We start from the raw sequence: 12,145 nt of genomic DNA, 5'->3' as shown, positions 1-12,145 counted from the left end.
ATTATTATCTTTCCTCTCTCTCTGTATTCCAAACTGGATTCTTCTACTGGTGTAAGTTTGAGCTGGGGAGGACTAAAGGATGGAAATCGTAATCTGGGAGATGTCTCCAAATCTGGACCAGCTTAAATTTCTGGATAAGTAGCAGCAAACAGCAAAAAAATATAAACGTGTGTGTATATATATCTATATATGTATAAAGGACGTCTGCTTTTAAACATCTAGTGCTGGGCGTGGGTGGGGAGGTACTCGCAAAATCAACTAGTAGAAATATCTGCATAAAGGATAGTTATTTACAGTTCTACTTGGCTCCTTGTCCTAGCGACAAAATTATCCCGCAAAGAAAGCAAGCGGTCCACTTTGATTGCAGAAAACGGATCCCGATGAGGTGGAAGGATTCTTTTTAATTAAATAAATTAATATTATTTTTTTATCAGAATAAATTGTTAAATATTGCTATGTTGAGGCCCCTGGGTCCAGAGCTCCTGGTGCAAAAGGCTCTGCTCCAGCCGAGGAGGACCCCCTCCCCTGTCGAAGTGTGGGGTGGGGCGGAGCAGCAGTGAGTATGGAAGAGAAAAGTCCAGGGCTCTGGGGAGATCTTTCCACCTGGTGCCTGCGGGAAACCTGGGAGCGGTGTCCCCACAGCAGAAAAGACAAGCTCAGCATTCCTCCCGCGGAGATCCCAGAAGAGACCCGCCGGGGTGACTGCAGCTGGGAAGCTGTCCGGTCCCCCCTGCGGTCTGACTTGCGGCTGGAGGTGCCCAGCCAGCCCCAAGGGCGACACTGCTGAGTCCCGGGCTCACTTGCACGTGTACACCTCGGTGCGCTCGCTGCAGGTGTTGCACTTGACGTAACAGCACCAGTGGAACTTGCAGTTGCACTGCCACACGCGGGCGTACTGGTGGGTGTTGTAGCCGCGGCCACAGCACATGAGGTCGCAGCCGCTGGCCTGCGGGGCTGTCTTGTTGCAGGCGCGGCCCTGCGTGCCCACGCTGCCCGTCACCGGGTCCTCCTCACAGTAGTTGGGTGACTTCTCGATGTACACCAGGTCTGTGTCCATGGGCTTGCGGTACGACAGCGGCTTCTTGATCTTCAGGAAGGTGGGCCGCTTGTTGCGGCTGGCACGCACGGGCTCCACATGGACCGCCTCGTTGTACTTGTCCTTGAGCACATAGCCCAGCTCCCGGAACTGCGGCAGCGTCGTCCAGCATGTCTTGGTGGTGCACGAGCCGGACACGCCGTGGCACTTACACTCCAGCTTCATGTTTTCCTCCAGGATCTGCAGGGGTGGGTGGGGAAGAGCACAGCACCCGTCACTGCACGCATTGGCCTGGGGTGGCCCCCAGCCCAGCCCACCCCTGCCCTGCCATGCCCAGCCTAGCTGGTTCCTGCTTTTATGGTTCTTTGTGGTGGGGGAACTCAGACCTGGATTCAAATCCCTCTCACCGGTGCTTCTACCTGGAGCCCACTTGCTCTCCCGGTCCCTCCCAACTCCTATCTGGTGATTAGATTGGTGCTCAAATGCGTTCAGGCCAGTCCAGGACACACAGAGGGATCTTTTTGACCTGGGCAGGTTTATTTTATTTTGTTTATTTATTTATGTAAGAGAGGGAGAGAATGAGTGAGCAAGTACAAGCAGGGGAGGGGCAGAGGAAGTGGGGGAAGCAGACTTCTGGTTGAGCAGGGAGCACCAGGAGGGACCAGATCCCAGGACCCCAGGATCATGACCTGAGCTGAAGGCAGACGCTTAACCAACTGAGCCCCGCACCAGGTGCCCTTGGCCTGCACAGGTTTAAAATCATTTTTGAACCAACATTTAAAAACCAGCAGATAGACTTCCAGGGTCAGTCAGTTGGTTGGTTGGTTGGTTTCTGTGTTTTGACAAATAGAAAGGGCATCTGGTAACTCTAGGATGAGATTCAAAGCATTTACTAACTGGTATGGCTGAGGGCGGACCTGCTGGGTGGAAAGCTGACCACACATGGCAGCGTGGCAGCCCTGCTCACCACAGCCTTTGTCAGCACTGTCACAGGGCAGTGACACCTGGAGCTGTCCCAGCAGCTGCCTCCTTCACTGGCTGGTGTCCCTCAACTTGCCATAGTCCCCACCTCTCCATATTGCCTCCCTGACCTCGAGCTTGTATTTTCAGAGGTCATCTGCTTGACCACTTAAGACATCTGCCAGGCACGGTGAACACCCAAAGATGGGAACCCTGGCTCTGATTTAGCCTTCCCGGGCTATGTCCCATTCCCCTGGATGTCCCTGGCAGCTTTCTCTGACCTCCAGGCTATGTGGGGTACCTCTTTTTCTGAGTTCCCAATTCCCCTCAGGCTCCCATTGCCCTAGCACTGAGACGCAGCGTTGTATGAGGAATGAAAAGCACAGATGCTGGACCCTGGGTTTAAATCCCAGATCTAACACGAACCTGCTGTGTGCCCTCGGGCAACTTCCTTGAGTCCTCTGTGCTGCAGTTTCCCCTTGTGCAAAATGGGAGTGACAATTGATATTAATTGTAATCATACAATAAAACACTTGATAGCAACAGAAAAGAATGAACTAATACACACAGGAAGAACAGATCTCTAAGACGTAATGCTGAGAGAAAGAAGTTGGATGCTGAAAAGAACATACTATGTGATTAAACAGATGTGAAGTTGAAGGACAGGCAAAGCTAATGCCTGGGTTTCATTCTTCTCTACTTACTCGGACAGTGGGCCACAGATGGCCCGTGAGCCATATTTTGCTGATCCCTGCCTTGGAATATCCATGCAAGCAAAGGAGACAACATTTACCAAACCCCCGTGGTACTTGGTATTTAGGTTGTTATTAGGCTTCGGGATTTGTTCTTTTAAAAATCTCTTCACTCCTTCCCTTCTTTCTTCTTTCTTTTTTAAAACTATATTATAGAAGGAAATATCTTTGGAACTAAAGCTTCTCTTCCCTTATCATCTTCAGTCTGATTTTATCCCAGTGGACATTTATGAAGGTCCTACTGTGTACCAGACACTAGGGTGGGAAGGTACTAGTGAGCAGTTTCTGGGTCACAGTGTCTGAGCATTTTCATGGTCTCCATCTGGACTGTCAAATTTACTTTGCTTGTTATATAGTGAAAAAAAAAAAAGTGGATTAATGAGTAAATACCTAAACATTTATTAATCACATGTACATGCACTGGGCCCATGCTTCTGTAAGTGGCATCGTTTAACTCCATGAGGTTAGTATGATTCCATTTTACAGGGGTAAAAACTGAGGCTCAGCTAAATCCTGGAGCTGGTCTGTGGGGCATTCAGAGGCAAAGATTTTACTGCTGAGGGCTGTGAACCAACTGCTTGAACCAACTGCCGCTTACTTGCTTTGTGACCTTGGAATTGTCACACCCCCTCTCTGGGCCTCAGCTGCCTTCACTGAAGCATGGAATGAAGGCAATTCCATCTTTTCTGGCAAAAGTCAGGGTGCTGGAACAGAATCAGACATTCAAAAAATAGTCATTAGCTCTGTCTCTGGGCCTGGGCCAATGCCGGTGCTGGGGATACAGAGGTGGCAAGATCTGGTTCCTGTCCCCAAGAATGCGCATGTGTTCAGGGTCCTCCCCGTCCTAAGAGCTCTGCTTCCAGGAGGAGGGGACCAGTGCTTGGGTCAGTGGTCTCACAGGGAAGGGAGCACCACCCTGTTTAAACCACGGTATCTGTAATCCGAAGAGCCAGCAATGCCACAAGCATCCAGAATGTTCAGGGACAGAGCTTTCACCCAGCTGAATGCTCCGATTCCAGGACACCTAGTGGGACAGAGCACCTCCTGGGTGAGCAGCCCCATCAAATAACACAGATGTCCCTTTTGGGTGTCAGTGAGGATATAGTTCCTAAGAGTCCAGCCTTCCTTCCTGCCTTGGCTTGAGAAGCGTGGGAAAAGAGCACAGCTCAGGGGTGTGGTGATGCGCTTGGGGGCAGGGTTAGGTAGCAGGTTCCGGCTGACTGAGATTGCAGTGTAGTCAGACATTTCAACACGGACATGCTGGGGGACAATCAGAATGGATTCTGACGCTCCTGAGGATGCGGGGCCAGCGGGGTGTGCACACATGGCGGCGTGGCGTCTCATAACACGTGCTGACCTACGGCTCAGAAATCTCACTTCCAAGCCATATACTTGAGAGAATGAAATGCTCATGTGCACAGGAAATAGGTTCAAGGATGTTCATAGCAGCAGCAGTGATGGACGTATGGAGACTGCCCAGTGTGGATTCATGGTGTCTTCACACTGGGCGCTCTCTGTATGTCCAGCGTGGTGGGATGGATAAGCTAAGAGGTGCGCTCATCAGGACCCTACAGGACAGTGACAATGAACAGCTACAGCAAAGCACACCAACAGAGGTCAAGCTCAGAAATACAGTGGGGAGGGCAAAAAGCAGTCGGAAAAGATGTCCCTGGGGTGAATTCATGTATATCAAGTTCAAAGGTAGGCAAAAGTGGATCGTATGGTTCAAGGCCACCTACAGAGGGGGAAAGTATAATAAGAAGTCAAAAAATGAGGGTCACAAATACCAAGACAGTGGCTGTTTCTGGGGTGGGGCGTGAGGGGCTGTGGTTGACAAAGGTCACCTGGGGCACTGATGCTTTATAATCTTTCTTTTAAATAGCACAAATGTCCCATGAGCTTTTTTGCATAAAAGCTATATGTCACAATTTATAAAAATGCAGTGGGTCCAAAAGCCACTAAGCACTAAGCTCAACATCATTTGCATCAGGTAAATGCAAATCAGAATAGCCACTTCCCACCCTCTAGGATGGCTGACAGAAGAAATACAGATATGACAAGTGTTAGCAAGGGTGTGGAGAAATGGAAACCTTGACACACCATCAGTGGGAATGTGAAATGGAGCAGCCCTGTGGTTCCCCAAAATGTGAAACATAGGGTTATCATATGGCCCAGTGCTATAAACTGAATGTTTGAGCCCACCCCCAAATTCATGTGTTGAAATCCTAGTAAGTGGAGCCTCTGGGAGGTTCTTAAGTCTTGAGGATGGAGCTGTCGTGAATGGGATGAATGCCTTATAAAAGAGGCTCCAGAAAGACCCCAACCCCTTCCACCATGTGAGGTCACAGTAAGACGGCACTGGCTTTGAACTGGAAAGAGGGTGCTCACCAGAAGGCGAGACGCTGGTGCCTTCATCTTGGACTTCTAGCCTCCATAACTGTGAGACATAAATGTCTGTTGTTTATACATCACCCAGTCCGTGGGACTTTGTCATAGCCTCCTAAAAAGACTAAGACACCCAGTCAGCAATTCTGCTCCTAGGTATATACTCAGGAGAAATGAAAACATACGCCCATACAAAAACTTGTAAACCAATGTGAACAGCAGCATTCCCCATAATCACCAAAGAGTGGAAACAACCCAACTGTCCATCACCTGATGAACGGATACAGAAAACATGGCACAGGCACACACAATGGAACATTATTCGGCCACAAAAAGGAATGAAGCGTGGACACATGCTACAACACGGATGGACCTTGGAAGCATCGCGCTCAGTGACAGAAGCCAGACCCAGATTGTATGGCTGCATTTACATGCGATGTCCAGAAGAGGCACATCTACAGAGACAGAAGGTAGATTAGTGGTTTGGGAAGAGCCTGGGGGAAATGAGTGTCTGCTGGGGGTTACAGGTTTCTCTCCGAGATAATGAAAATACTCGAAAATGATGACAGTGGAACACATCTGAGAATACGTTAAAAAAAAAAAAAGCAAGGAACTGTACACTTTATATGAGTGCCCTGGATGGTGTGTGAATTATACCTTAATAGACTGGGTTCTCTAAAAAATCCTTGAAGGTTTTAGTAAAAAAGCAATAGGTGGTATTTTTGAGGCTGTGACACCGACTGTTTTCATTCAGCGGATGCTGGGCCAGGACCCCCAGTGCCGAAGGTCAGACTCTGGGGTCAGGCTGGGTATGGCTGCAGCTCCCACTTCATGGAGCCTCCCGCACACTGCCTCCCTCTTCCTGTGAGGCCACAGCTGGCCTGAGGCCATCGCAGTATTTGTGTGGGGCCCTCATCAGATGATGTCCAGCCTGTGAACCCAGCAAACTTTGCATTTTCAGAGCCCCGGTGATTGCATTATATCTGTGCTAAGCTGGGCATAATCACAGCCGCCCTGGCCAGAACTGGCCACCCAGACGGGCATCCGGATGGGCACCCAGCCCTCTGCCCGAGGCAGGGGACAAGAGCAGAGGAAACAAGTGTGGGACAAAGCCACATTCTTTGCACCCCCTGACCCCACCCCACACCCCCAGAGACCAGGCTGGCTACCAGCTTCTTGGCTGTCTAGAGGGACTTCAGAGCTCCCTTTCCATTGGGACAGTCTGGATTGTGATCCAGGGACACGTAAGCTCTAAGGGTTTGAAGGGTCTGCAGGCTCTAAGATGATACAACCTCTTGCACCTTCCTAGAGCTTGGCACACAGCAGGTGCCCAGGAAATGCCCAAAGGGAAATTCACCAACAGGATGCATCCAAACTATTCCATGACCAGCAGGCAGTGAGACAGAGCAAACTCCCCCGAATGTTCAGGGTCTGGGAGGCCCTGCCGGGCTGGACAGAGGGGAAGTGCGGAGGATCCTGGGAGCAACTAAGTTGCGGGGAGGGACGATCAGAAGGCGTGGAGCGGTTGCAAGGGACTCATGTCAGTATTTTATGTCCCTGATTGCCCTGGTGGGTCCCAGCTTACAGGGCAGCCACAGAAGCCTGCTCGGGGTCTGCCGTTTGACCATCCTGGGATGGAGAGGTGCCTCGATGCAGCAGGAAAGTAAAGGAGAAAACAAATCTGTGAGGTTCACGGTCTGGTGTCTCAAGAGTGTCTCTGGAGAACATGGAGGTCCCCCGCTTCTCACCCCATCGACGGCCTGGGATCTGAACACAGCAAGGGGCCCCAGATTAGTGGGCTGGTGGTGCGGGGGGGAGGGGGTGGCTCTTTTCGGGGAGACAAGAAGCGGCTGCTACAGGGTTCACATTTTACCTTATAAATCCTCACTCCTGTTCCTGGCCTCCACTGGCTTCCCTGCCCACTCACAATAAAATCCCACCTCGTAGCCAACACGCAGCCACAGGTGGAGAAGAGAAGGAAACATGTTCCCCTCATCAGGTAAAACCCCTGACTTTCCTGACATTCCCTTGGAGGTGGACATTATCATCCCATTTCACAGGTGAAGCAAGTGAGGCTCAGAGAAAGGGAGGGACTTAAGCAAGACCGGAGTGTGTGTCTGTATGTCTTTCCAGACCACTCCCTGTGCTCCTGCCCCTTGCTTCACGCCACAGGAGATATTATAGGGCACCTGACCATTGCTACTGGTGACTGGCTGGTTGGGCCTGGTGGATATCGGTCATGGCACAGTATGAATACAGCTGCCACCTCCAGTTAGGCCTGACCTGCAGAAGCCCTGGCGGGAGATTAGAGGGCAGGAGGGAACTCCTCCTGCTTGCTCTCCACTGGGCCCCTCATTTTCATATCCCTAGAAAGACACCCCATACCTGCCAGGGGTCGCTCCCTATTTCTTCCTTCCCCTCGTCTCAGGCAGCCACTAAATAGTATTCTGTCTTTATGATTTGCTCATTTGAGACATTTCCCATAAACGGCACCCTATAATAAGATGGCCTTTTGTGGGTCTAGTTTCCTTAATTCAGCACAGTGTTTTTAAGGTCCCTCCGTGTAGCATGGTGTAGCTTGTACCAATACGTCTTTCCTTGTCATGACTGAATAACATCCCGTTGTGTGGCTATGCTACATGCTGTCCCCCGTCCCTCCGTTGTTGGACAGCAGCCCCTTCCTAAACACTCTGTAATTTCCTAGTCTGAGTGCACCCAGTGGACTGGCCATGACTGTGACGCCAGCGGCGAGACGCGGCTCCTCTGAGGTGAGCTGAGAACGAGCCCCTTCCTCTTGACTGCCAGGCCTGTCCTTGTCTACCTCTTGGCTCTGGCCTCCTGTTCCTTACCTGGCTAATCTTTACTGCCATCTCAGAGGCTCAAATCAACAAGTCCGCCACCAGGTCTGTGCCCTCTGGGGGAGACTCACGCATGTGCCAAATGACAGAGTACCTCACAGAGGGGTTATCTGAAATATCGAAAGCCCAAGAGAATCAAAAGTTCCACCAATGGGGACTGGTTACATAAATTCTGACGATTCTCTAAACTGGAATGTCCTGCAGCTGTTAAAGAGAACAAGGCAGTTCTGTACTTACTAATGAAGGCTTATTGGCAAGAGACACGGGGAAGAGAACAAAGCTAGGTGCGGAAAAGTATGCAGACCACGAGCTCACTGGTGTGAGAAAGAAAAAAAATACATGCACGGGTGTTAGTAAGAACACAGAATAATCTCTCTGAAAGAATGCATGAGAAATTGGTAAGAGTGGCGACTTCCAGAGAGGGCACCCAGTGCCGGGGATTTGGGGAGACAGGAGCCTTCCTTCTCATGGGGTTGTCTTTTGTGCCTTTTGAATGTGCTGTCATGTCAGAAAAAAGTCACCTCCTCCACGAAGCCTGCCTTGATTGTCAGTGACTCCCTCAGGTTCTTCATGGCTGTCCTGGGTTATTGATACCTGTCAACTTGGCCCTGTGAGACTGTCTACCTGTCAGCATCTCCCATCAGGCCAGTGGGTCTCTTGGTGGACGTGGAACTATACCATTCAGATGCCCCTTCAAAGAAGTCTTGCATCCAAGCTACAGCTAGTAAGGTGCTAGTAAATTGGCTCGGGGTGTGGGGGGCAGGAAAATAAGCCCTTTTGTACCTTGTGTAGTATTCGCTAATTTCTTCAGGAGCAATGTTCCTATCATGGCTGATTTTTAAGCTACAAATGATTTAGCAATTGGCTCACAAATCCCTGGATCTTTAACACCGGTGCCTGTGAGCCCACACGAGTGAGCCCCAGCAAATTATGGGGCCAGGAGTGCAATCAGCATGCAGCCCCCAGTGGTCAGATACTCCAGGGCCTGCCCCAGTTGCAGAACTGCAGCCTTATTGGGTGGGCTGCAGCCAGAGGCCGAGAGAGGGAGGGGTAACAGGTCTGGCCACTCTGATGGGCAGTACCTGCTCCAGAGTTCTTCCCACGGCTTTGTCTGGCCAACATTGCAGCACGAGCACCTCGGTCCAGTCCTGCTCCTCCCCTTTCCCTCGGCTGAGCCCTGCTGAGTACCTGGGACCTACAACACCATCTCAGCCTCTGCTTCTCAAGAACCCCACCTGTGACATTCCTCGGAGATGGGGCCAGGACATTCACCTCCACCTCCCTGGCCTCTGGCAGAGAAAGCCTGGCGTGGAGACGGTACTGACCAGTAGGAAGCAGAAAGAAGGACCCAGTGCGTGTCTATCCATGTTCATTCACTGACTCATTTTGCATTGAGCACTGACTGTATGCCATTCGGTCCATTTGGTATCACCGCCACTACCGGGGACCTGGGAGGACCCTGAGGCAGGAAGATACCATCCCTGCCTTCTCTGGGCCTACAGATCCCAGCTGGGAGCAGCCATAATAGCCCTCCTGAATCTAATTACAAATTGGTGTGTTCCATGAAGGAGTGGAACAGAATGCAAAGAAAAGTTTCGACCCAAGAGTAGCTGCGCTTGGGTGCAGCTCCAGGAAGCCTCCCCCAAGAAGGCAAAGGCCGAGCTGGCAGCCAGAAAATAGGAGGGCTCAAACTTAGCCAAATTTAGCAAGATGGGGAAAGGGCATTTCAGACTAGGAAACAGCACATGCCAAGGCCCTGAGGTAGGAGGGATGTGGCCTGTCCATGAGAGAAATGGTAAGGGGCAGGGGACTGGCCACTCAGGGCAGGGAGGAACCTGGATGACCCTCCAGCCAAGAGGTGCCACTAGGGGCCTTTCAGGCAAGGGAGTAGTGAGGTCTGAATGACACCTTTAGAGATCATTCCAGACAGAGCAGACATCAAGTTAGAGAAGGTCAGAGTGGTAGGATAGTGATATGGAAAGAAACTGTCCCCATCACACAAGCCAGAGACGACAGTGGCTCTGACATAGATGGAGGGGATGGGAGGGAAACATCAGCAATACTTGGTGAATGATCCATGGGGAGATTGTTGGGGGCACAGGGCAACTCACAGGCCTCTCATGGCTATGGACACTATGCACTGAAACAAGGAACCCAAAGAAGGACCAGGCTAGAGGAAGAGCATGTATTGAAGATATGATGGGGAAATTTCTGGCATAGTGAGTAACCCATAAGAGGGGTGCCTGGGGAGGCTTTTGGTGCCACTGAAATCTGGCCCTAGTCAGCATGGGTGCCCACAGGAGAGAATGTGACTGGAGTCCCAGTCAGTATTCAGTCTCTCTCACAGACTAAAACATGTGGTTGAAACCAGCCAGAAGTGGGGTAAACACCTATAATCTTTGGTATTAAAAAAAATTTACAAAAACACAGGATAAGATATTCTGAGAAAAACTGAAAGTTTACATGAGCTAATAAGCTGCTAAAAAGCCCGAGGTCATATTAACTGAGGTCTGGTGCTCACAGTAAGGGAGGAGATTGCTATGTGATTTTCAGAACTGAGCTATGCCCTGGCAGATGGACAGAGACAGAGTATGTATAGGAAAAAGGGCTGGAGACCCCATACTGAAGTAGATGGAGCTGCTCAGCCTAGAAAAGGCAGTTTCTGGATGTTCTGGTCACTGCCCCACCTGCTCTGAAGATCTGTCCTGGGGCAGGGTGAGGTGGGAGGGACAGCGTGTCCATTCAGAGGGCAGAATGGGGACTCCAGCTGGAGAGGAGTCACAGGATAGTGGATCCCTGGTCAGTGAGATGCCAGCCTTCCCCACCAAGCTGACCAGACCTGGATGGGGGTTGCTGGGAAGGTGATGAGCTCCCCGTCCTAGAGAGTGTGGTAGCAGCAGTTGGGGTCTGCAGTGGGGATACCTGCAGAGGGTAGGGAGGGGCTACTCTCAATCTGCTTCTCTATCCCCCAGCTCAACCCCAAACCTATCTGGAGAGCAGAAAGGATTTTCTGCACCGCTGGAGGGAGAAAAATCAATCTCTCTCTGACAGGTCCCCCAAGAAGTGCCAACAATGTACCAGGTGCTGCCCAGAGCCCAGAATTACCCAGGACAGGATTCTTAGGCCTGGGAGGGGCCTTGGGAGAAACTTGGCTCCAGAAAATTCCTTGATTCATATCACCAAATAGATACTATTGAAGCTGGCCTCCTGGGCCATGGCACTCTTGGGGCTGCCCAGAGGATCTGGGGGTGAACTTCTGGGAGGCAGAAGGGGTTCTGAGGGGAGGGAGGTCAGACACTGACCTCGGACTCCCACCCAGTCCATGCTGCGTGGCACTCCTGTGACTGGGAGCCTCCATCACCCTCCAAAGCATTCTGAAGGCATCTAAATTGGAAAAAACCCAAAGCTGTTTCTCAGCATTGAATTCCACTGCTCCCTCTCACAGACCCTCCCACACTGAGGCCACTGGGAAGATCGTGACGCCCCCACACAGTCGAGGAGGATATCCCACCTCAGGGTGGTCCGTGACTCCTGCCACACCCTCCTCTGGGTGTGCAGCTCCATTCCTCTCCCCATTGTCTGACCTGCCCCCCAAACCTTCAGGAGCCGCAGAAAATGGTCTTCTTCCTCAGAGCATCCTGCCCTGTCCACCAATGCTGGCAGGACTCAGCAAGCATGGATCTCTCCTGCTTCCAGCCCTTCTCTTTGTGCCTGGTTTCACAAGGCTGCTGTGGCCTTCAGAGCTCTGCAAACACTGCCTCCTCAGTGAGGCTTTCCCAGCCACCCCCACTATGGTCATCCTGTCAGCGATGTCTCCCAGCACCTGCCAGTCATCCCTCCCAGATCCCACTGCTCACCCTCCCCAGATTCCACTGCTCTCTCCTCTCAGTTCCCACTGCTCATCCCTCCCAGATCCCACTGCTCATCCCTCCCAGTTCCTACCAGTCATTACTCCCAGATCCCACTGCTCACCTCCCAGTTCCCACCAGTTATTACTCCCAGATCCCACTGCTCACCTCCAGTTCCCACCAGTCATTACTCCCAGGTCCCATTGCTCATTGTTCTCCGATCCCACAGCTCATTGCTTGTGGTTCACATTGCCCATTGCTCCCAGGTCCCACTGGTCATGGCCAAGGATAGGATCTTGACTCAGG

The 12,145-nt window shown here is 51.4% G+C and overlaps 1 protein-coding gene across 1 annotated transcript in view; it reads right to left on the bottom strand.

Moving 5' to 3' along the window:
• Window positions 1-313: 313 nt before the first annotated feature.
• The window catches only part of LOC111159004 (Wnt family member 7A), a 24,145-nt gene continuing 12,313 nt past the window's right edge, over window positions 314-12,145 (bottom strand). The window contains exon 3 of the mRNA XM_022521366.1: window positions 314-1,276. Coding sequence (XP_022377074.1) covers window positions 797-1,276 — 480 coding nt within the window. The 3' untranslated portion in view covers window positions 314-796. The remainder of the gene's footprint in view (window positions 1,277-12,145) is intronic.

Source organism: Enhydra lutris, unplaced genomic scaffold (assembly GCF_002288905.1).
Source record: "Enhydra lutris kenyoni isolate GAN:26980312 unplaced genomic scaffold, ASM228890v2 scaffoldscaffold66, whole genome shotgun sequence".
In the NCBI taxonomy this organism is placed as follows: domain Eukaryota; kingdom Metazoa; phylum Chordata; class Mammalia; order Carnivora; family Mustelidae; genus Enhydra; species Enhydra lutris.
Note: the sequence above shows the minus strand (reverse complement) of the source record. Positions and strands in the feature narration are given on the sequence as shown.